This window comes from Sinohyriopsis cumingii, chromosome 16 (assembly GCF_028554795.1).
Source record: "Sinohyriopsis cumingii isolate HCF-2022 chromosome 16, ASM2855479v2, whole genome shotgun sequence".
Taxonomy (NCBI): Eukaryota; Metazoa; Mollusca; class Bivalvia; order Unionida; family Unionidae; genus Sinohyriopsis; species Sinohyriopsis cumingii.
The window spans coordinates 59,437,917-59,461,290 of NC_142976.1; the positions used below are offsets into that span (position 1 = coordinate 59,437,917).

General features: G+C 35.0%; 1 protein-coding gene across 16 annotated transcripts in view; it reads left to right on the forward strand.

The window, feature by feature from the left end:
• LOC149780504 (adenylate cyclase type 2-like) overlaps positions 1 to 23,374 on the forward strand; it is a 263,000-nt gene that overhangs the window by 126,786 nt on the left and 112,840 nt on the right. For all 16 annotated transcript variants that reach the window (XM_089937491.1, XM_089937486.1, XM_089937489.1 and 13 more), the window contains 6 exons: positions 1,596 to 1,952; positions 8,492 to 8,641; positions 14,976 to 15,112; positions 16,620 to 16,731; positions 19,562 to 19,689; positions 21,925 to 22,083. In XM_089937491.1, the coding sequence (XP_089793617.1) occupies positions 1,596 to 1,952; positions 8,492 to 8,641; positions 14,976 to 15,112; positions 16,620 to 16,731; positions 19,562 to 19,689; positions 21,925 to 22,083 (1,043 nt within the window). The remainder of the gene's footprint in view (positions 1 to 1,595; positions 1,953 to 8,491; positions 8,642 to 14,975; positions 15,113 to 16,619; positions 16,732 to 19,561; positions 19,690 to 21,924; positions 22,084 to 23,374) is intronic.

Genomic DNA, 23,374 nt, shown 5'->3' on the forward strand with positions numbered 1-23,374 from the left:
CATGTGAACATTATTTTCAGAGAACCGGCTCACCTCCTCTCTGTCTTTATATATCGTTACAAAATATACCATAACAAGGATTTTTTAATTGTTTTACAAATCGTTAAGGAATGGCTATATTTGTAATTTATGTGCAATGTCGATGCACAAGTGATTAAATATGCAAGGAATATTCAGATTTGGTGATGTCATAAAAATGCACCCATTAACACATTAACCCTTGGAGGTTTTTGTTGTTTTTGCCTGAAATTCAGGTAGGAAACACATTTTGAAAGCTATTTCTGAATAAATCCTAATAAATCAATTTCCATGTGATTTTCCAATAACATAATGCCTAGTTGTGTTAGAAATATTGTTTTTCATTGGCTATTTGGCTCGCACATGAGCAGAAGGGTAAAAGTTGGAGTTCTTTTTTTTTTGCTTAACGGACCCATTATTTTTGTATCAAGACCATCTTATCCTACTTTTTGCAAAGATTCATCTGTCTGTTTGCAGTTCATACCGGTCTGCCTTAGATCTGAGACCAGAAAGGCTAAAATCCAGACACAAAATCAGATTCTGACCACGGGTGAATTTTGGGTGAAAAAAAACGGGTCCAAAAAATGTGGTTTTTTCCCTCTGTATTTTGTAGTGCAACTAGAACTTCCAGATTATTTGGTATCATTGTAGAGCTACATCTGTCTACCTTTCTATAATACCACCACTTTAGTGTATCATACATGACCTTGTCGCTACAGAGCTCAGCAGTAGGCTACTACTTCCTGCCACATAAACTCATCACCAAGGGTTACTGTGTTAAGCCATACCAACACTCACTTCCTTTAGGTACAGAATATGGCAGACCATTACTTTTAAGGATCGGGCCCTATAGGCCAACACAGTAACTAAATATTGACCCAGCATTTTAGTTAGGTCACGACCCCTTTCCTAACATTGTCACTGACTCCCAAATCTTTATCTTGTCAACTGTCCATGACATCTGGCAAAAATTGTTTTCCATTTTCCCTCCACATTGATTGGTGATATGAAACTTGACCATGGTAACTTTATTCTGTTTATTCAATTCATTGTGCCTGACCTAACACTACACAACATCGTGAAATTTTTCTCACCATAAAATACTTTTAGTTGTAGATATCACAATATTGTGCTCAAGTAAAGTAAAAGAAAATACAGTTTTCATCCAGTACAGTATTGTTATAGTATTTTATTTGTACTTTATTGTTATAGTATTTTATTAGTACTTAGCACAGGTATCCTGTACTGATGCGTCTATTAGCCACAATTATAATACTGTTGAGAAAAAGGTTAATGTAAGATAGACTGACACAAAAAAAGAGAGAGAAACATAAATAATATTTAAATTTTGATCAAATAAAGAAATTAATTTAATAATATACAACTTTGTAGATAAATAAATTTAAGCTTTTATGTGTTGATTGTTTTTGTTAATTTTTTAGACCAACAACCTACCTTGCATCACGCTTAATCTTTGTATGTTTAAAAAATATATTTGGAATAATTCTAGTTTTAACAAATAATTCATGAAATATAAAATGTTTGAAGAATTAAATCATTTTTTTTTTCTTTTCTAGGTTTTTCAAGGATTGTATCCATATACTCCGTTTTTTGTGTTGTGTGTTGGACTTGTCACGACAACCGCCTTATTCCCTTTGGTGATAATTCAGAGGATATTTTACCATGCATCACTTGTTCTAGGAGTGGTAATATGGATCAACATTTTAGCCATCATCACAGTATTTTTTCTTGTGAATCCAAATAGGACTCCATATGACGATTTACCTGCAGTATTTTACCTCGTGATCGTTCTTCATGTGATGTTGCCGATACCCAGAAACATTGCTCTGGTTCTGGGAATTGTTTCGACAGTACTTGAAATAATTTTGGCAGGGATTATTTCTACTAAACATAAAGAAAACTTGGCTTCTCAGGTAAGTTCTTGAAGTATGATGGAAAACACTTTCTGGTCTGTATACAAGGTGCCATGTCAAGAGGTTTTGTGTGGCACATGAAGGGCAGTGAAAAATCTTGATTTTAACAGTGTTACTCTCTTACTGGTGGGATGTGCTCATTCATTTTGTAATTAATCTGGAAAAAAGTGGCACACTATGTAAAATAGATTGCCGACACCTGGTATACATGCTTGATCTTTGGGTCCATCTAAAGGAGTAATAAGTTTTAAGTCAGACATTTTCAGGTGATGCATCTTGTAACTAAGATGAAAATCTGTATCTTTTTCTTTATATCAATCGTATATGTAAAGCCCATGCATACCCTGTATATTTGTAGATAAGTCGCTAATATACTTAAGTCACATGCACATATTTGACCATAAAGGAGTGGCCTATGTGTCACTGATTTATATTTAAATCACATGCAGCTCTCTTACCAACACCAAGCATATCTTTTTCCCAAAAAATTATTTGATTATTATACCTGCAAATTAAAAATTGCTATATTGACATCTCAATCTGAAAGAAATAAAAATAAAGGAGCAGCACGTTGCTATAGATACAATACAAATAACTGCATAAAAATGATTCACATAGGACAAAATGCAGTTCAGTGTATATGATTAATTGTTTCATCTAAAACTGTACAAACGAAGTGCTAAAAAAATAGACAAAGAAAATCCTAAGATATAAGATTTGTTATATGTTCTGAGTTTCGTTATGTCATAGATTATTGTTATGAAGAATATTAAGTGAAATCATGATTCAATGGTATTGATGATTATGTATTTTAACATCTACATAAGGTAGCTCACTTATAGGTGGTGGAAGTATATTCCATGAAAATGTAAAATTCATGGCAAGTACCTAAAATATTCAAACATAAAAGTACTTTCACTTCAGTTCTAATCATGTACATGTAGTACCAAAAATGAAATGTATCCATACAACAGGTGACCATATTAATAGTGACAGGTTTTTGGACATCACTCACTTAAATTTATGCATGTCACTATTACTCATCAATTCTACTGGAGTGAGTAATCAATATTTCCATCTTTTAAATCTTAACAGTCATCTAGTCCATCATGCATAAGTGTGAAACACTTTAAAACTACAATTTATTCTCGTTTGTCACCAATGACTTCAGCATGCAGGTAATCATTCTCAGCTTCATCAGTAGCATACACGTATTCATCCTCAGTCCCAACCAAGACATACAGGTAGTCATCCTCAGTTCCATCCATGGCATACTGGTAGTCATCCTTTGTTCCATCCATGGCATCCAGGTGGTAATCCTTAGTCCCATCTATCACATGCAGGTAGTCATCCTCAGTTATATCCATGGCATGCAGGTAGTCATCCTCAGTCCCATCCAAGGAATACAGGCAGTCATCCTCAGTCCAATCCAAGGCATACCAGTAGCTATCCTCAGTTCATCCATGTCATACAGGTAGTCATTCTCAGTCCATTCTATGGCATATTGGTAGTCATCCTCAGTTCATCCATGGCATAGAAGTAGTCATCCTCAGTCCCATCCATGGCATACAGGTAGTTGTCCTCAGTCCCATCTATCACATGCAAGTAGTTATCCTCAGTTCCATCCATGGCATACAGGAAGTCATCCTCAGTCCCATCCATATCATACAGGTAGTCATCCTTACTCACATCCATATCATACAGATAGTCATCTTTAGTCCCATCCTAGGTATACAGGTAGTCATTCTCAGTCCCATCCATGGCAAACAGGTAGTTATTCTTAGTCCCATCCAAGGTATACAGGTAGTTATCCTCAGTTCATCCATGGTGTACAAGTAGTCATCCTCAGTCCAATCCAAGGCATACAGTTAGTTATGCTCAGTCCCATCCAAGGCATACCAGTAGCTATCCTCAGTTCAATCCATGACATAGTGGTAGTCATCCTCAGTTCATCCATGGCAGAGAAGTAGTCATCTTCAGTCCCATCCATGGCATACATGTAGTAATCCTCAGTCCCATCTATCACATGCAGGTAGTCATCCTCAGTTCCATCTGTGGCATGCAGATAGTCATCCTCAGTCCCATCCAAGGCATACAGGTAGTCATCCTCAGTCCCATCCTTGGTATACAGGTAGTCATCCATAGTCCCATCCATCACATGCAGGTAGTCATCCTCAGTTCCATCCATGGCATACAGGTAGTCATCCTCAGTTCCATCCATCACATGCAGTTAGTCATCCTCTACACTGTTCCATGCCTGTTTATTCCATGAAATGGTAACAGAAAGTTCTTGACATTTCGTTACCCCTACCCCCCTCTCAAACATCAGCTTCTTGAGTCCATTAACTTTCGTCATTCCAGTAAACTCACATGCAGACCTCTAATGGTTTGTTTGGCCACACCATCTTATGGCTGCATCAGTGAGGTACAAATGGAATTGTTGCCTACCTTATGTACTCATTTATAAGATAAGCCCAACTGCAAAATGCACAGACCCAGATCTGCCATCACATAATGTCTGCCATCACATAATGTTAACAAAGATCATAGACCCTACTCTGCAGGCACATTATGTTGTAATAGATCAAAATCGTTGGTTTTTGCAGTTTGACTCAAATTATAAGCGAGTATATATGGTATCCTGTCTTTTTCTTCATTGCTTTGATTTAATAGTCATATGAATTTGAGTTTAATGGTGATTTTGGTCCAATTTTTGCCACAGGTCATGTTAACCAAACTCAGTCCAGCCAGATATGAACCAAGTCTTTGTCAATCCATTCCTTGAGGATAAACCTTTGAAATCATACCACTTTTCCTTGGGTAGACAGGGGTGTCAAGTGGTTTAAGGTGCTAGCCTTTACCAATCACTTCAATCTCATCTCTGTCTGCATAAATTGATTCAAGCCTTCATCCTTTAGGTATATGAGAAAGCTTGCCTTCCTGTGGGTTGGTGGTTAATTCTTCCCAGGGTTAGACTGGTTGCCTTGTATATCCTATCTTGTACTGAAAATGGCATTAAACCCACAAAAATCCATCCAAACCTTGGGTAGAGTATTCCATTTAGATTTCAGTATAGATTTTAATTGTGTTCTCTCTGTTAAGAATAGTGAAGTGTTGCATTAGTGCTATGTTTTTTCACAGACATGGTAGGTCATTTACCCTATAAAATCAATTGTTTAGGTCCCAACAGTATAGAAAAATAGTGTCTTGTCCATGTTTCCAAATGCATTCATGGCACAGTGATTGCAATTTATGGAATTCTACTGCTTAGTCTCAACATCTTTGAGCAGTGTGAGTATTTGGCAGATTTTGAGCAATGTAAGTACTCTGCAGCTTTTGAGCAATATGAGTACGCAGCAACTTTTGAGCAGTGTGAGTACTCAGCATCTTATGAGCAATGTGAACACTACAGCTTTTGAGCAATACAAGTACTCTGCAGCTTTTGAGTTATGTGAGTACTCAGCAGCTTTTGAGTAATGTGAGTACTCAGCAGCTTTTGAGCAATGTGAGTACCCTGCAGCTTTTGAGCAGTGTAAGTACTCTGCAGCCTTGGAGCAATTGGGTACTTGGCAGCTTTGAGCAATGTAAAGTCTCTAGTTCAATCTAAGCCCATATTTGTTCATAAATTGGCTGCTTGAACCAACAGTTTTTTGAAACATTATTGTACTTCTCTTTCTCCCAAGACATATACTGGTAATCAAAGCTTTTATTCTGAATGATCACTGTTAGGATCAATCCAAATTGCCTGAACTCTCACACCCACAGATGTAAGCCCTTTCCAACTGGACATTCAGAGATTCAAATAAATATCCTGATGCATTTACTTCGAACCAATCTTGCAGAATTTCTTACTGTTTTCATCAATCTCTAACAAAATTTCTGACACTCCAAATTTCCTTTCAGTGTTCCAGTTTCCATAAATTTGTATCTATGCAACACATTGTTTAAAGCCAGCATACTGGCACATTGACTTTTGGTGTTCATGTCTTGAATTGAATTAATAAATGGATATATGATTGCAGTGCTGTATTAATGCCAAAAATTTTGATCGCTTTTTCCAAAAGTAAGGGAACATATTGTACACCTAAACCACATATTTGACACTATTTTCCAAGTGCTGACTTGTTTTATGTGAGGGGTGTATGTGACCAAAGGCAGTCTGGGCATAAAGGATGGATCTCATCATCAGTGACAGAAGCCTCTTTTGGTCTTATACAGCCACTAATGTGCTGTTATGCTGCTACATTCATACATAAATAATCGCTGAGCATTTACGTGTATTAAAGAAATAACACATTGGAAATAATAGTGTTTAAATTTGCTCAGACTGTTTTTGTAAAAAGATTAGATTTTATTTTTTTTTAATTTTTAAATTTTTTAATAAATAAGGGACAGAAGAAATTAGGAATTTAGAATAGTTTATAAAGTGAGAGCAGCCACTTGACTTCATAAAGTGTGATTTCCCCCCAAAAAATATTCTTTGGCTGTGGTCTGATATTAGAAAATGATATTTATAAGCATTGTTTATTTTTTATAGTATTAATAAATAAACAACAAATTCAGAAATGAACTCAATTTATGATGAAAACATTTATTAAATGGTGCATCAAATATATAGATAGTGTACAGTTGCTCACTACTGAAAAATTTCTGGAAGTTGCTGCAATTAGACAAGTTGCGCAAGAAATTTTCTACAGATTTTTTTTGTAATAAAAAGTGTGACTTATATGTGAGTGTAAATGGTAGTTTGCAATACATAACACATCATATTCTGTACTAGTATACTTTACAAAGAGTGTCACATAACACCTTTGATTTTCAAAATTAGTAGCATACAAGTTATCGAACTAAAATGACCTCGAGTTTTATTTTTAAAACGAATCTTAAATCTGTTACTGTTTTGAATGTGACACTTCACTTGCACAATAAATATTGTATTTATGACAAAGAAACTTGTCCTGGTGGGCTGTTGTTACAAATTTAAGTATCTCACAGCTCATTAATTGTTTTGCATGAATGGAATTTCATAGTGTTTCTAGTCAAGTTTATCAATTATGATTAGGCAAAGTTCACTTGGCATAACAACTTTACATGGGTATTTAAGATCAGAACAAGAATCAGGAACATTTAGTTTACTTAATTAATTAATTAATTAATTAAAAAATGTTTAATAAATTTGTTTCACCTTAAAAACAAATTTGTTAAACAAGTAGCTTATGTTGCAATGACGCAAAAATTATATGTTGAAAATATTCTCAATTTTATGGTTGAAACGTTTACCAAAATTTCTAAAAGTGTACCCAGTTTACAATAACTGAAAAGATAATGTTTAATCGAAACAATTAGAAATTCAATCTTTTTTGCTTTCTACCAGTTTGTCTTACTGAAAAGAAAAGAATTAACAGATAACAGATTGCTTTCTACCAGTTTGTCTTACTGAAAAGAAAAGAATTAACAGATAACAGATTGCTTTCTACCAGTTTGTCTTACTGAAAAGAAAAGAACTAACAGATAACAGATTGCTTTCTACCAGTTTGTCTTACTGAAAAGAAAAGAATTAACAGATATATACAAATAAATAATCAACTTAAGCAGGAAGTGGAAATATATAAATGGAATGGTTAGGTCCTGCTGCACTAATAGCTACAAAGAGGTTTGCTTGCATTTGTAGCAATTTTATAAACATTTACAGGCAGTGAACTTAATGATGCCATTTACATGTGTAAACATCGAAGCCTGACTCAATTTACTCAATATTGATAAACATTTATCGACACTGAAATACTGTCATTTGTATTGTTTAGCATTAAGCCTGCCTCAGTTTAAATGTTTCTTGCTGATCAGCACTAATGATACGACTTTTGATTTGAAATGTTATGTTTCCATATCTTCTAAATCAGTTTTCCTATAACTGATAGAGGTTTTATTTGTCCTTTTTTTAAATAACCTTTATTATTTCCCAGCATCTAGAATTACTGGGAAAGTCATCTTTTTGTTTAGTGTTTGTATGCATGACAAGGAGAATGAGACAAGTAACTAATTTAACATAACGATCTCCCTGAGATGGGTGGGCACTGGCATCAATTTGCATAAAAGTGCAGTTAAAATGAATTCATTTTTAAATAGACCCTAATGTGGCCAGTTGAAACAACAAACTGCATAGATCCAGACCTGGCGGCATATTATGCAATTGCAGGTAATGCAGTTTGCAGTTAGCTCTGAGTTGTAAGCAAGTATAGACAATAAGCGGTTTTAAGTTTGTTACATCTGTAATTGTATACTTGTTGGATTTAACATGAATATAATATTTTTTCTACAATTGGTCGCCTTGAAATTTGTTGAAAACTTGTAGGTGGGCATATCATTACTTAAAGATTTTTATTTCAAAATTTGGCATGATTTTGTGGAAGTGGGAGAGGGTATTGCCTGATAATACATAATGGCAGTTATGGATGCAGTAGTAATAAGCAATGCATGAATAAAATAAAAATGAATTTCTGTGTAGCATATTTAACTTTAAAGATGAACTTTTTTTTCAGCTAAGCTGTAATTTTGTAATACTGCTGTGTGCAAATGTGATAGGACTTTACCACAAATATTTGGCGGACATCACGCATCGACACACTTTTCTGGAGGCACGCAACTCTATAGAGTCCATGGTCAAACTTGAGAAGGAGAAAAAGCAGCAGGTGTGAGGTTAACTCAAATGTTATATAATTTGAAGTTTTATAGGTGATGTTACATTTTGATGAAATAGTTCAAAAAAGCTATTGAAAACAGGCATTTTGACATCACATCCCAGAATTCTCAATAATAGCTTCGGGCCAACAGTTTTTTAACCACCAAAGTTTAGAGTAATCTTCATATATAGTTTTATTAGACAATTTTGTTCTCAAAATCACTGAATGAAACTACAATTCTTTACTCATTGAAAGCAAAATTCATGCTTCTTTATGAATGAGACAGTGTATTGTACTTTGAAATTCTTAGAAATAGCACTTCTGTATTAAAATGATTTGGAGAGAAAAAAACTTATCTGTGGCTTATTGGTCAGTTATTTATAAGTGACATATATTTGAAAGATTAGGAATTTATATGCAGATCAGGATTTGAAAAGCAAATTGGGCATTTCATATTAAATATTGAACTTACAAGTGAAGTACACTTCACTTATAAGTGAAATATGTCATTCATTTAGTACACTTGTGCATTAGATAAAAGTGAATTCCTGCTGAATTCAGTGAATTTGGACATTAAAAAACCCACCACCTCCTTCCCAGTCACCAGTTTTATAGAATATTTAAATGGGTCCTTATATGTTTATTAAGTTTATGCATTTCCATTTAAATGACAATTTGGGAAATGATTTCGAACAAATTAGCAAGTGCAGCTTTGAAACGCCATGTTTGAAATGGCTTGTTTAGTATCAAATTGTTAAAAGAAATAACACAAAATGTCACAGAGTAGTCTAAGGTGTTGCCTTTCTAGATCACTGACATCACACATCTGTCAGCATGGGTTGAAGTCTCAGGCTTGGCCAAAAAGGTTTGCCAGTAACTTCCCTTGGGTTGGTGGTCCTTCCTGTACTTTTCCCAGGTTCTTCCTCTACCAAGTATGCTGGCCACTATGTGTAGTCTGTCATTTGCAGAAATTGGTATTAAACCCATACCAGCCAACCATCCAACCAACCAACCAACCAACCAATGAACCAAGCAACCAGTCAACAACAAAGAGTGACAACAAAGAGTGATAACCATGAAACTATTAATGAATTCAGTTTTTCTTTCAAGCACACTTTTCAGTCAAAATCCATCATTATCAAGTAGGGCCCTACAGATAAATTAGAAAGCAGGTTTCATCTCACTGCTGGCAATTTTTCAGAATCCAATGACCATTCTACTTCAGCTGATAAATGAAGTATGTTCAAGATTAAATTGTGAACCCTATGATATCGGTATGTACCACATGATAGTGAAAAGTACAAAGAGTGAACAAAAATAGGAACAAAATGACTTGATTAATTTCATCAAATGCAGACTTTCGGTGATTTAAATTCTGGAAACATGTGGCAAAGTCTAAATTATGATAGTGTTGTTGTGGCAATCTTTCAGGCTCTAGATCACTATTGTTTAACTTGTACAGACTAACATTTCAATTACTTCATAAAGAATGCAAAGTATAACTTACAAGTGACCCTTGAGTTCCATACAAATCAAGCATATATGAAATGTAAGTCAAAATAAGTAATTTCTGTAACGAGAACACCTGCTAGACTGACATTTATCACCATCAGAGAAAATCCCCTATTTGATTTATACTTACATTTATATCCCCATGTCCAAATGATTTGGTTCAAGATGAAATGTCAACTTTTTAACTAATGCATCAGTCAGCATTATTTGGTTGTGACAATCAAGGTTGTGATTAAAGATGATTAATAATGATACATCTTTATTGTAATTAGCAGCCATGATCCCCTACTTCATCTCCTTCAACAATGCATCGGTTTAGATTAAATCAATCCAAGGACTCTTGATGCAAAGCAGAAACCTTTTCTAGTTGGCAGTATATATTATATAAAGTTAATTATGGGCATGTTCTGTCACTTACCTAGACATTTGGATATCACTCTGATGAATAGATGCACTTAAATAAATATGCAGTAATGGGGAATTGGAAACATAATGCATATGTATGATGAAATCTTGTGCTTTGATCCGAATGAAACCAGACAATGATATTTCACTAGATATAATTTGAATCACAATAGTGTGGACTTTATTTTAGTTTCTTTTCTACACAGTTATGTAGCTTGTCATAAACACTAATTGGATAACAGAAGGTAATGGGAGGTTCCCATCATGGTTGTTCTCTAGTCAGAAAAGCTGTGATACTTGTATAGGTACATTTTCTATTTGATGGACATAGAATACAACAACAAAACCTGATTAATGTCTGTGTTTTAATTCATTACCGTATGTGCTCAAACTGCAAACAGCAAAGATCCTGATCTACCATAGCATAATGCACCTGAAGACCAGGGTATATGGATTTTTTTCTACTGAACCCTTAACAAACTGCTGAGACCCATGTTATTTAATCTCAAAATAAATGGCATTGAGGTCTTAGTGGATGTTGATGATTGTTGTGTAACTTTAGGGAAGACAAATTCTAACTATCACAGTCAGGAATCAAACCAAGATTGTTTGTCTCACAGTTTGGCACACATATCACTAGATAAAAGATCCAGACAAGCTAGGCTGGTTATTAAGTGGTTTATATACCTTGACCGCTACACTCTTCCCTCATGACCTTGACATTTGTCCTTGAATATCACCCAGTTTCACCTGTCAGAGTGGTTGAACCTATTCCTGATGAGGCCACTAGTTACTGAGAATCTGACAAGCCTTCATATGTAACAGCAGGGAAGGCAAAATCTATCACAATTGGGAATCCAACAAAGTTATCTGTCCCACAATTGGGTGCAATACCATGAGGCTAAAGGGATCCTAACCTTGGCCGGACAGTAAGCGGCCTCATGTACCTAGCCTGCTACAGCTGAAATATAACAGCTGATGAATGCTGAGATCAGTTGAAGTGGGAGTTAGTTTCTTCAATGAAATGAAGAAAGAGATACAAATGTTGATGAAGGCGATTCAACAGCTTCATTTCATTAAACAAAACTATACCTACTTCGGTTCGCTATTGCATTAATTTGCTTACTATTGCATTTCAACCAACTGAAATCATTTATGTCAGCGTAACTTGAAAAATGCATCAACTTGCTTGTGCCAGAATTTGATTCCATCGGGAAAAAGACAGAGAAAGTATGTTGCTGTTGTTGTGGGGTTTAACGCCATTTTTCAGCACACAATAGGCTATGCATGGCGGCCAGTATTAATGGTGGAGGAGGAACCCAAGAAAACCCCGGGAAGAATCACCGACCCATGAGAAGCTACTGGCAAGCTTTCTCACATACCCACATTGGCTGAATCCTAGACTTGAACCCATGCAGACAGAGGTGAGATGGCAGTGATCCATAGCAGAAAGCACTTTAGACCACTCGGCCGCTTGGGGCCCTGAGAAAGTATGGTATGACTAGAGCAACCTGACTTTAATCTGTGCAACAGTATCAATATGATCTGCCAAGTGTTGAGATTCTTGAAAATGTGGACACTAGTTCTCCTGTCAATTGACTGCAGAACATGCTACACAGCACTGTGTTACAAGTGAGACATAAAATCATAACAACATAAATATCATGGATGGATATCTTACATTGTATGACTGGGGCATATTAAACATAGTAATACATTTTGCATAGACCACTCCAGTGGCCTAAGTGGTAAGAGCATCCACCTCAGATGCAGGAGGTCATGGGTTTGAACCCTGGCTGAGTCATACCAAAAGACCAATAAAATGGTACTAGCAGATGCAACACTTGGGGCTCAGCATTAGGAGGTTAGTGTTAGGTAGCGTCAAGATTATGTGACTGGGTGGGACATGATGCAACATGTCTGTGGCATGATACCCCATTGCTAGACATCGCTATAAACTGCAACACTGCATACATCATAGCAATATGACTGGAAAATTGTAAAAGATACATTAAAAATCCAAATCACACACACACACACATTTTACAAAAAGTGATCGGATCCATTACCAGACACACATTATACTAGAGACCATGTTATACTGAGTCACTTTTTACTGGGTTATATTCAGCCCAATATTACTAGTGCATGAAGTGATGGAATCCATGACCATACCCAGATTATACTAGGAACTGTGTTATACTGAGTCACTTTACAGTGAGGGTCTACTTGAAATCTGAAAATTGGTAGTCACTGATAGATCTTCTGCATTAAGGTCCTAGTGCAATTTTTTTTCAAGTTACATACTGCAAAGTCCAAATTAAAGTCCCTGTACATGGTCAGTAGGTGTAACTGTACTAATTACAATATTGTATCATATTGACAGTGAATTGCAAATAACATCTTTATTAAGCAACAATTTGTCTTTAATAGTCACATGTTGAAAGTCCATACAAATTCAATTTAGAATAAATGAACCTGTATTAAGCAGTCATGAGGCTTAAGAGACCAATTGTATCGTTTCCTGAGGTGGTTGCTTAACACATGTTTGATTACACATGCCAAAGTGGCCAGTGGGAAAAACTGTCAGTACCTGATACTCATGATTGATAACAAAATTCTGATTTAATACTTCAAAATTGCAACATCAGCTTGTTCAATAATTTTTCTGCCACTCACTGTGTGGAAAACTTCAGCCTGCTTGACACAACTTCTTTGATGTGAATGACAGGAAATGCAAATGATGCCTGATGACTGTACACAAGCTGGTCTTGTCTTTTTAAATTTAATGTGAGTTCGACGGGGAATGTTTGCTGCTAATGCATACAATTACATGATGATAGAAATAATTGACTTAACATCAAAGAATTCAAAGTGATTGACACGAATTAAAATAATCACATGGAAAATATATACAGAAAACCTTTATCTAATAAAATATTCCATGATTGGTATCTTTGCATATTGTTTTTCAAACATTTGCACCTGAGTAAATTTTGATTTTCTCAGCCAGGTAGAATTACTAATGGTGAAGCAACAAGATTGTAAAAGATTGTTTCTTGCTTGCCAGATAGTGGTATATTTTCTGTTTTACATTTCTAATTGATACAAGTCTGTGCTCTTAAAATAAGTAACAGAAAAGAGTGAAAGGCAACAAGCTTTGTAAAATTCAACAAATAATTTATTTCCCAAGAAGACAAAGTGAAAATGGGAAAAACGAACTTATGATATTGTGAATTAAATCCCAAAATAATTCAAGAATTACAGACACACTAAGCTAGTAATTTAAAGTCCTGAATAAAATTCAGTATAAGTCCAGAATGAAATCCAAAAACTGAAGACAATGATGTGTTTGTGGTAACTTTGAGATTGTTGATGTGTCAGCAGTCTTCTGTTGGTTGAATCATAGTAATATAATTCCAGTTTTGAATTCACTCTAAATTCCATTGAATGTCTCTGTCCATGAATTTTATTAGAGCACTTTTTTTTCTCCACAGAAAATAATCACTTGAATTCAATAATTTGAAGAAATCAAATTTCCAGCCCAAAAATGTACTGGATACAACATATAATACAACTTGAAAGTGCTAGGTCTTAAAGCATGACTGAAAAAATCCTGTCAGTTACAAGATTATTTAGTTCCCAACTTGACCTCAGGCCACAATTAGCATTTTCTAAAACCAACTAATACCTAATGGAAAATAAGCTTCTAGAATGATCCTGATGTTTACAAAATAAAAACTATAACCTGGATTGTGTAAAATACACTAAGAAAATTCCAAACCAAGACCTAGACCCAAATAAACATATTTACTAACTAATAATAATTCTGATTTTAAACCCGTACGCATAGAGAATAATTTAGCTATGTATTAGTAGTTTACTCAGAATAAAATTTAAAAAATTAATTTGGGTCAAGCAGAAATTAAATCAATTTTGGACAAAGTCAAGTCCAACATACAATGTTACACTACAATATATGATGTAATGAAATAAAGATAATTTTAAGAAACCATAACTAACAAACAATGTAAATTAAATATACGTAACATAATAAACAAATAGGATTCAAAAGTCGTGGAAATTACTTATCATAATATATTATCTTATTTCACTATTACTGGTCAGTTAGTAATGACTTTATGACTGGTTATCAATTACTATTATACTCTCTTATAAATTGAGTCCACCTGCAAACTTCTTGGATCCAGATCTACCTTTAGATAATGTGCTTGCAGATTGGTGTCTCTGCAGTTTGTTAGAAATAATCAGTAGAACAACTGACACAGACCATGATTTTCCAGTGCATTACATGGTGGCAGATCAGGGTCTGTGTATTTTGCAGTTGGACTCGACTTATAACTGAGAAAAAATTGTACCTTACATCAGTAAATGAATAAGTCATTTAATCTGTGAATAATTTTAGGAGGATCTACTGGTGAGCTGCATACCGAAAGACCTTGTGCAGGCCATGAAAGATGTTCTCAACAAGAAGATGATGAACAAAAATCTAAAACTGACCCCTTTTCATGATCTCTATGTTCAGATCCATGACAATGTCAGGTAATATAGGAATCCTGATTCAGTAAACCCTTCAGGTTATAATGACCCTTGCTACTACAAATTCTTGCATATAACAGCCACCCAGATTGGACCCCAGATAACAATGATACATACAGATTTTTATTATAATGAATACCTCATTATTAGAGACAATTTGCATGAAGCCAAAATTATTCATTATAGCAAGGGACTAGTGTATTCGTTATAGCAAGGGACTAGTGCATTCATTATAGCAAGTGACTAGTGTATTCATTATAGCAAGGGACTAGTGTATTCATTATAGCAAAGGAATAGTGTATTCATTATAGCAAGGGACTAGTGTATTCATTATAGCAAGGGACTAGTTTATTCATTATAGCAAGGGACTAGTGTATTCATTATAGCAAGGGACTAGTGTATTTGCTTTCATGTTGATATTCAGTTATTAGTCATCTAGATTTATGTTACTATGCAGCATGACCACCAACTTCCTGTTTCCCATTTACACCACATTGTCATTTCTCAGCCATCTCTCCAGGGTGTGGATAAGAAGTCTAATTCATGCAACTTTATTGACATATATAATATATTTCAGTGTCCCATGTCTCCATTTTAAACATTTTATGAGCACTATTTATCTATCTATCTATCTAAGTATCTATTTATCTATGTATCTATCTATCTATCTTTCTGTCTATCTATCTATCTATCTATCTATCTATCTATCTATCTATCTATCTGTCTGTCTGTCTGTCTGACTGTCTGTCTGTCTGTCTGTCTGTCTCCTCTGGTGGCCTAGTGGTTAGAGAGTCTGCCTGGATGCGGGATGTCATGGGTTCGAACCATGGCCAAGTCTTACCAAAGACTTATAAAAATGGTACTAACAGCCACCTCACTTGGCACTCAGCATTTAGAGGTTAATGTTATGACTGGTCAGCCTGGTGTCAGGATAATGTGACTAGGTGGGACATGATGCTACATGTCTGCAGCATGATGCACCAGTGCTAGACATTTCTATAAACTGACATACTGCAGACATTGTAGCAATATGACTGAAAAATTGTTAAAGCTATGTCAAAAACCCAAATCGCACACATTTCTATCTATCTATCTATCTATCTATCTATCTATCTATCTATCTATCTATCTATCTATCTATCTGTCTGTCTGTCTGTCTGTCTGTCTGTCTGTCTCTATCTACAGTATCTACCACTATATATTACCTACCTGATCTACGCAACAAGTGACTATCTATCCACTTATGAATCATATCCTTGAATAAACATATTAACTTAATAATAAATTAAATTACTTCTAACCAGTTATGTCACAGATGTGCAAGCTATGTTCTGTGGGGCAGATCTGGCCCATGACATGGTTTTATCCACTTGTTTACATCACAGAGTGTGGCTTTAAACAGTGCTTCTCCACCTTGAGGAAGCTACACATACCTAACCTACATCAAATAGATAAAGTGTGACTTGAGTGAATTTTAAAAGCAGATATAATAAACTTTATTTTTTTTCAGCATATTATATGCAGACATTGTCAATTTCACCCCGCTGGCTGCCGAGTGTACAGCTCCTGAACTGGTTAAGATGCTGAATGAGCTGTTTGGCCGATTTGACCAAATAGCTGAGGTATTAGTCTTGATTTTTATTAAATGCCCAATATTTATGTGTTGCATCCTCCATTTCTATCTCAGTTTTGTTAATATATCTTCCCTGCTTTACCCGGAAACACAGATTGGTTTGTTCTGTCCTTTTGTTTGTCATTCCACCTGTCCATCACATTTACCTTGTGAGCAAGATCTTTAAAAACAATATTGAGCCATGTCAGACTAAATTGGATATTTAGATACCTTGAGTGAGTGCCAAGACCAAATTATAGTCTTGATACCTTGAGTGAGTGCCAAGACAAAATTATATTCTTGATACCTTGAGTGAGTACCAAGACCAAATTATAGTCTCGATACCTTGAGTGAGTACCAATACCAAATTATAATCTTGATACCTTATGTGGGTACCAATACCAAATTACAGTCTTGATACCTTGAGTGAATACTAAGACCAAAGTATAGTCTTGATACCTTGAGTGGATACTAAGACCAAAGTATAGTCTTGATACCTTGAGTGGGTACCAAGATCAGAGTATAGTCTTGATACCTTGAGTGGGTACTAAGGCCAAAATATAGTCTTGTTACCTTGAGTGGGTACCATGCAAGACCAGAGTATAGTCTGGTTACCTTGAGAGGATACCAAGACCAAAGTATAGTCTTGTTACCTTGAATGGGTACCAAGACCAAATTACAGTCTTGATACCTTGAGTGGATACTAAGACCAAAGTATAGTCTTGATACCTTGAGTGGGTACCAAGACCAGAGTATAGTCTTGTTACCTTGAGTGCATACTAAGACCAAATTATCTTTTTGATTTTTGAGTAAGTACCAAGAACAAATTATAGTCTTGATACCTTGAGTGAGTACCAATACCAAATTATAATCTTGATACCTTGAGTGCATACCAAGACCAAAGTATAGTCTTGATACCTTTAGTGGGTACTAAGACCAGATTATAGGCTTTATACCTTGAGTGGGTACTAAGACCAAATAAATTAACTCCATGTAATCTCAAAAGTAATTATCCAACACAATTAGAATTTAGCTCAGAGTGAATTAATCCTTTCAAATCTTTGAAATTTCAAACCATTCCTTCCTCCATCCATGCAGACGTTTTGCAATATGAAAACACATTAGATATGATTGGTACACAGTGTTAAATATGTGCTATTTTTTTGTTGGAAAGCTTGTGGATGGTTTGAAATTTTGTAAGGTTTGAAGGGAAATAATTATTCTAGCTGAAATTGTAATGTTTGAAGGGAAATAATTATTCTGCTGTAATTTGTAAGATTTGAAGGAAAATAATTATTCAAGCTGAAATTTGTAAGATTTCAAAGGAAATAATTATTCTTGCTGAAATTTTTTAAGATTTGAAGGGAATAATTATTCTAGCTGAAATTTAAGTTTTGAAGGGAAATAATTATTCGGAACTGAGTTTAAATTGTACCATGAGATTATTTTTTTAGATTGAAGGTAGTATGTGATTAAGAATGAATCAGATCCAGTTCTTATAACTGTGACCTTTGTTTCAAGGTCACAGAAAAGTGCTTTAAGGTTAATGAAGATGTGGGAAGCTGGTGTTCAGTAAAGAGCATGGTGGAGAAAGGTTAGAAATATTTTCACTGTGACAACAAAATATCTTCTAGTTGTACAATGATTTCCAACAATTTAAAAAAAAACATCTCTAAATTCTGGACAGCTCAAATGTTGAAGTACAGGTATCAGAAATCATTGCAGAAATCATCGCTCTTTGATTGGCAGTTGCTTACCCATGCATATGTTGGGATTTGACTTTAAACCTTGGACTACATACAGGGGGCATGCTGAGAAAGTACAACACCAATATCTGATTGTGGCCCTTTTCATGACAACCCCTTGTTGTGTTGATGTTGATTCACTCCTATCCACAGGCTGAAATTTTGTTCTGGCATGCCATGCAATTACAACACCACTATCCTATTCAGGCTGCCTTCATGACAGTCCCTTGTCATGTTGTTGTCTATTCACATCCATTTACAGGATATAAGTGTTCTGTTCTGGTATACTAAACAAATATATGTATCAGTATTATATCAGCATTATGTTTTTACCCTCTTCATGCTTTGCCATGATGATATTTCCTCACCCCATCCACAGGCTGAAATTGTCTGTTCTGGTTTGCAAAGCAAGTACAACACCACTGTCATATCTTGGCCCATTTCTTGACAGCCCTTTACCATGTTGTCTCTTCACCCCATCCTCAGGTTGAAATAGCCTGTTTTGACATGCTAAGCAAGTACAACACCCCTGTAGTATCTTGATCCATTTCTTGACAGCCCTTTACCATGTTGTCTCTTCACCCCATCCTCAGGTTGAAATAGCCTGTTTTGACATGCTAAGCAAGTACAACACCCCTGTAGTATCTTGATCCATTTCTTGACAGCTCTGTTGCCTCTTCATCTTATCCACAGGTTGAAATAGTTTTGAAGGAGTGTATAGAAAGATCTAGGCAGATTTAAAAGTTTGTTTTAAAATAGTATATGAATCAGACAGAAAATTGAAATGGAACTTTATGAAATTGCCAGGAAGAAGCAGACTTTGGGGTTCAAACATAGGTACAGGGCACTGATTCTAATGATTTTCAGTCAGACAGTTTTTACACTTGAATGAAGCAGATTTTGTGGTACAAAACATTTCACTATAGGTACAGGGCACTGATTCAGACTTAGAGACAGTCTTTACACTCGTATGAATTTCCACTAATGCTAAGTTTATTACAAACTACATAAAAGGGAGATACCAATTTCTGATAATATTTGGTCTGATTTTTCTTTAATCTTTGTTTTATTTTTTATTTTTTGTCAATTTTGTAGAAGAACAAGTGCATGAGGATAAAAATTCTTGGTGATTGTTACCAATGTGTATCTGGGTTGCCTACACCAGAGAAAGATCATGCTGTTAATTGTGTCAATATGGGGTTGAAGATGATAGAAGCAATCAGGTAAGCCACAAAACTCATCCTGACTGACTCACATTGTATTAATGTCTTCCAAAACCTTGTCAGTGGTAAGCCACAAAACTCATCCTGACTGACTCACAAATGATTGTATTAATGTCTTCCAAAACCTTATCATGGGTAGGCCACAAAACTCATTCTGACTCGCACTGAATTCATGTATTCAAAAATCCTTGTCACTGGTTCACAGGGATGTAGGGCTGGCCCTTGTGACAGAGAATATAATAATGACCTTATTTAAAGAGGGTAACACAATTAGCTAAGAACTAATCTACCTAGAGGCCCTCATACAAAGGAATTTATTTATTTTAGCTGCATCTCTGAAGCCACTGGATATATTAGGTTTGGAAGAAGGAAATAGGGTGGGCATTTCTAATCTCAACTGGAATACTATTCCAGAGCAGAGTTCCAGAGTATTGAAAACTTTTTTTAAATAATTCCTTATTTGGTTTGGGAATTTTATACTGTTTGGTAGACATGGATTGCAGGTGGGGAGTATTACCAGGTAGCCTATACTGGAATAGTGATTGTAAATATTCAGAAGCACTATTATGGGATATTCTGTACATTAATTTGGCTTTTCTTAAACAGATTCGGTCTTTAATAGGTAATACTTTTAACTTACCAGCTAAATTTTCCTTGCTTTCTTTCTGGATTGGTATTAGCCCTAATGCTCTTTTTTGAAGATGTGCCAGCTTTGCTATGTTTTTTTCATTTGAATTACCTGATACTGTATTACAGTAGTCTAAATAGGGTTGTATGTAACTGTTATAAAATAGTTTTATGTGCCTTTCAGGGAGAAAATGTCTTATCATACTGAGAAGCCATAAACTTGAATTGACTTTTTTACTGATATGTTTGATATGTTCAATCCATGAAAGGTTATTATCTACCAGAACACCAAGTAGTCTATCATGACAGACCATTTGCAAATTTTTATCCTTCCATGTCAGACATAGTTCATCACTATCAAGATTTGTCCTTCTTTGCCATGTTGAGATAAGTAATATTTTAGTTTTACCAGTATTTACCACCATCCCATTGCATGTGCACCAGTTTTCCAGTTTGTTTAGGGCATTCTGTAAAGAAATTTGGAGTTCATGCTTTGTGTTTTGGATGTCTGACAATGTTGTGTCATCTGCACAGAGATCTGTAGATGATATTGAGTCTCTTAGTAAAAGTGGTAGGTCATTATTAAATAAATAAATAGTAATGGACCTAGAATTGAGCCTTGCAGTACTCCATATCTAATTGTTCCAGGTTCATACATAATTAGATAGGATTCAGATATAATTAAATAGAATTCAGTCATTAATTAGGTAGGATTCAGCTGAATATGTAATAATCATTAATTACCAGACAATTCGGTTCCAGAAACCATGTTGGGACATATGGATATTGCAAAAGATCAGATGTAGTGATCACTTTGTTTGCATATTGTCAGTCTGATTGGCATCAGCTTTTAGTTATCTTTTGATAGTCAGTATTTCCCATCAATATCAGGACTTGGTCAACAAATGCATCAGGTGGAGAATGAAGATCATTAGGGATTGAAGACTAGTGGTGTTAATGGACATATTTCCAGGGGTCATTTGTTGCAGTTTTTTAATTTGAGGTTAGTGGTTAATGGTTTTAGATCTGGCATTATCAACTGTTGCCATGGATACATTGTAATCAGACATTACAGAGTTGTTTACCATTGGTTATTAAGCATCTTGAGGTATTTGGAGGTCAGAAGGTCCAAGATCAAGGTCAAATTGATTTATTGCTCCAAGTTTGTTGGAGAAACACCTTCTTGGGATTGATGTACAAGATCTAAGACTTTGTACTGGATTTATAGAAAATACATTTGTAGTGATTGTTATAGTGATTTGCTAAAGGTTAGTGCCACAGGATGAATGGCTTTTAAGTCTTGAGTAGTAAATTGTTAAAAATTCTGTGTAGTAGGTATATTTGTGTGTTTGTAAGTAGATAGCTATCAGATGTGCCACATACTTTTAACAGGGATGATCAAAGACTCGTAACAACTGGTTCTCAAGGGGTCAGTCAAAGTGACATGGTTCATTTGATAGTGTTCTTTTAAGATGAAAACAGAGTCACAGGGGAGACGATTTCATGTGTTTATTTTAAAATCATTCTCACAGGTTATAATAAATAATATAAAATTTTTGATTGGATTTTTTAAAAAAGCATTATGCAGAGACCTTTCTTTCATTACAGAGATGTGCGAGAAGCTACAGGGGTTAATGTGGACATGCGAATTGGGGTTCATACTGGCACTGTCTTGTGTGGATTGCTGGGTCTGAAAAAATGGCAGTTTGATGTGTGGTCTGATGATGTAACAATAGCCAATCAGATGGAGTCAGCAGGAGTACCAGGGTATGATAATTCTCAGACATGCAGTTATCCCATATACCCCAATATTAGGCACATCCTCCATTTTTAAAACATTTTGACAAATCTTAATCTTAGAAGGCTTTTTTTTACTATAGCACCACCCCATCCCCATTTTATTAAAACTGAATAGGTGGGCCTGTTGGGCTTTTCATAGGAGTTCTAGTAATCTATGATGTATACATTTATCACATAACACTAACATGTTTAATTCATGATGTTTACATTTTTCACATGACACCAACAATTGTTTGATTAATGACATACACATTTATTACATGATACCAACATGTTTAGTTCATGATGTACACATTTATCACATGACATAAACAAGTTTAGTTCATAATATACACATATATCACATGACACCAACATAATTGATTAATGACATACACATTTATCACACGATACCAACATGTTTAGTTCATGATGTACACATTTATCACATGACACTAACATGTTAGTTCATGATGTACACATTTATCACATGACACCAACATAATTGATTAATTGACATACACATTTATCACATGACACCAACATGTTTATTTCATGATGTACACATTTATCGGATTATACCAACATGTTTAGTTCATGATGTTCATGACACCATCATGTTTACTTCATGGTGTACACAATTCTTGCATGACACCAACATATTTATTTCATGATGTACACATTTGTCACATGATACAAACATGTTTGATCAATGACATACACATTTATCACATTACACCACCATGTTTAGTTCTTGATGTACACATTTATCATATTTACATCAAACATACTTAGTTCATGATGTACACATTTATCACATGACACCAGCATGTTTAGTTCATGATGTACACAATTGTTGCATGACACCAACATATTTAATTCTTGATGTACACATTTATCACATGACACTAACATGGTTAATTCATGATGTACACATTTGTCATATTTACATCAAACATGCTTAGTTCATGATGTACACATTTATTACATCACACCAAAACCAACATGGTTAGTTCATTATATACACATTTATCACATGATACTAATGATCCCAGTATTAGAGCAAATTCTCAACTTATCCCAGATTATGCAGAATCTGTGCTAGGCGGATCCTCACAGAAAAATGCATTCAAGAATGATCCCAGTTTATGTAGAATTGAGCTAGGATCATGGCATAAAAAATGTGTTTTGATTTCAAATTGTGTGTATCCTTACTAAATCAATTTGAATATCAAAAGACTATGATGTGCAAATGCACATGTGACTTGGGTGGATCCCA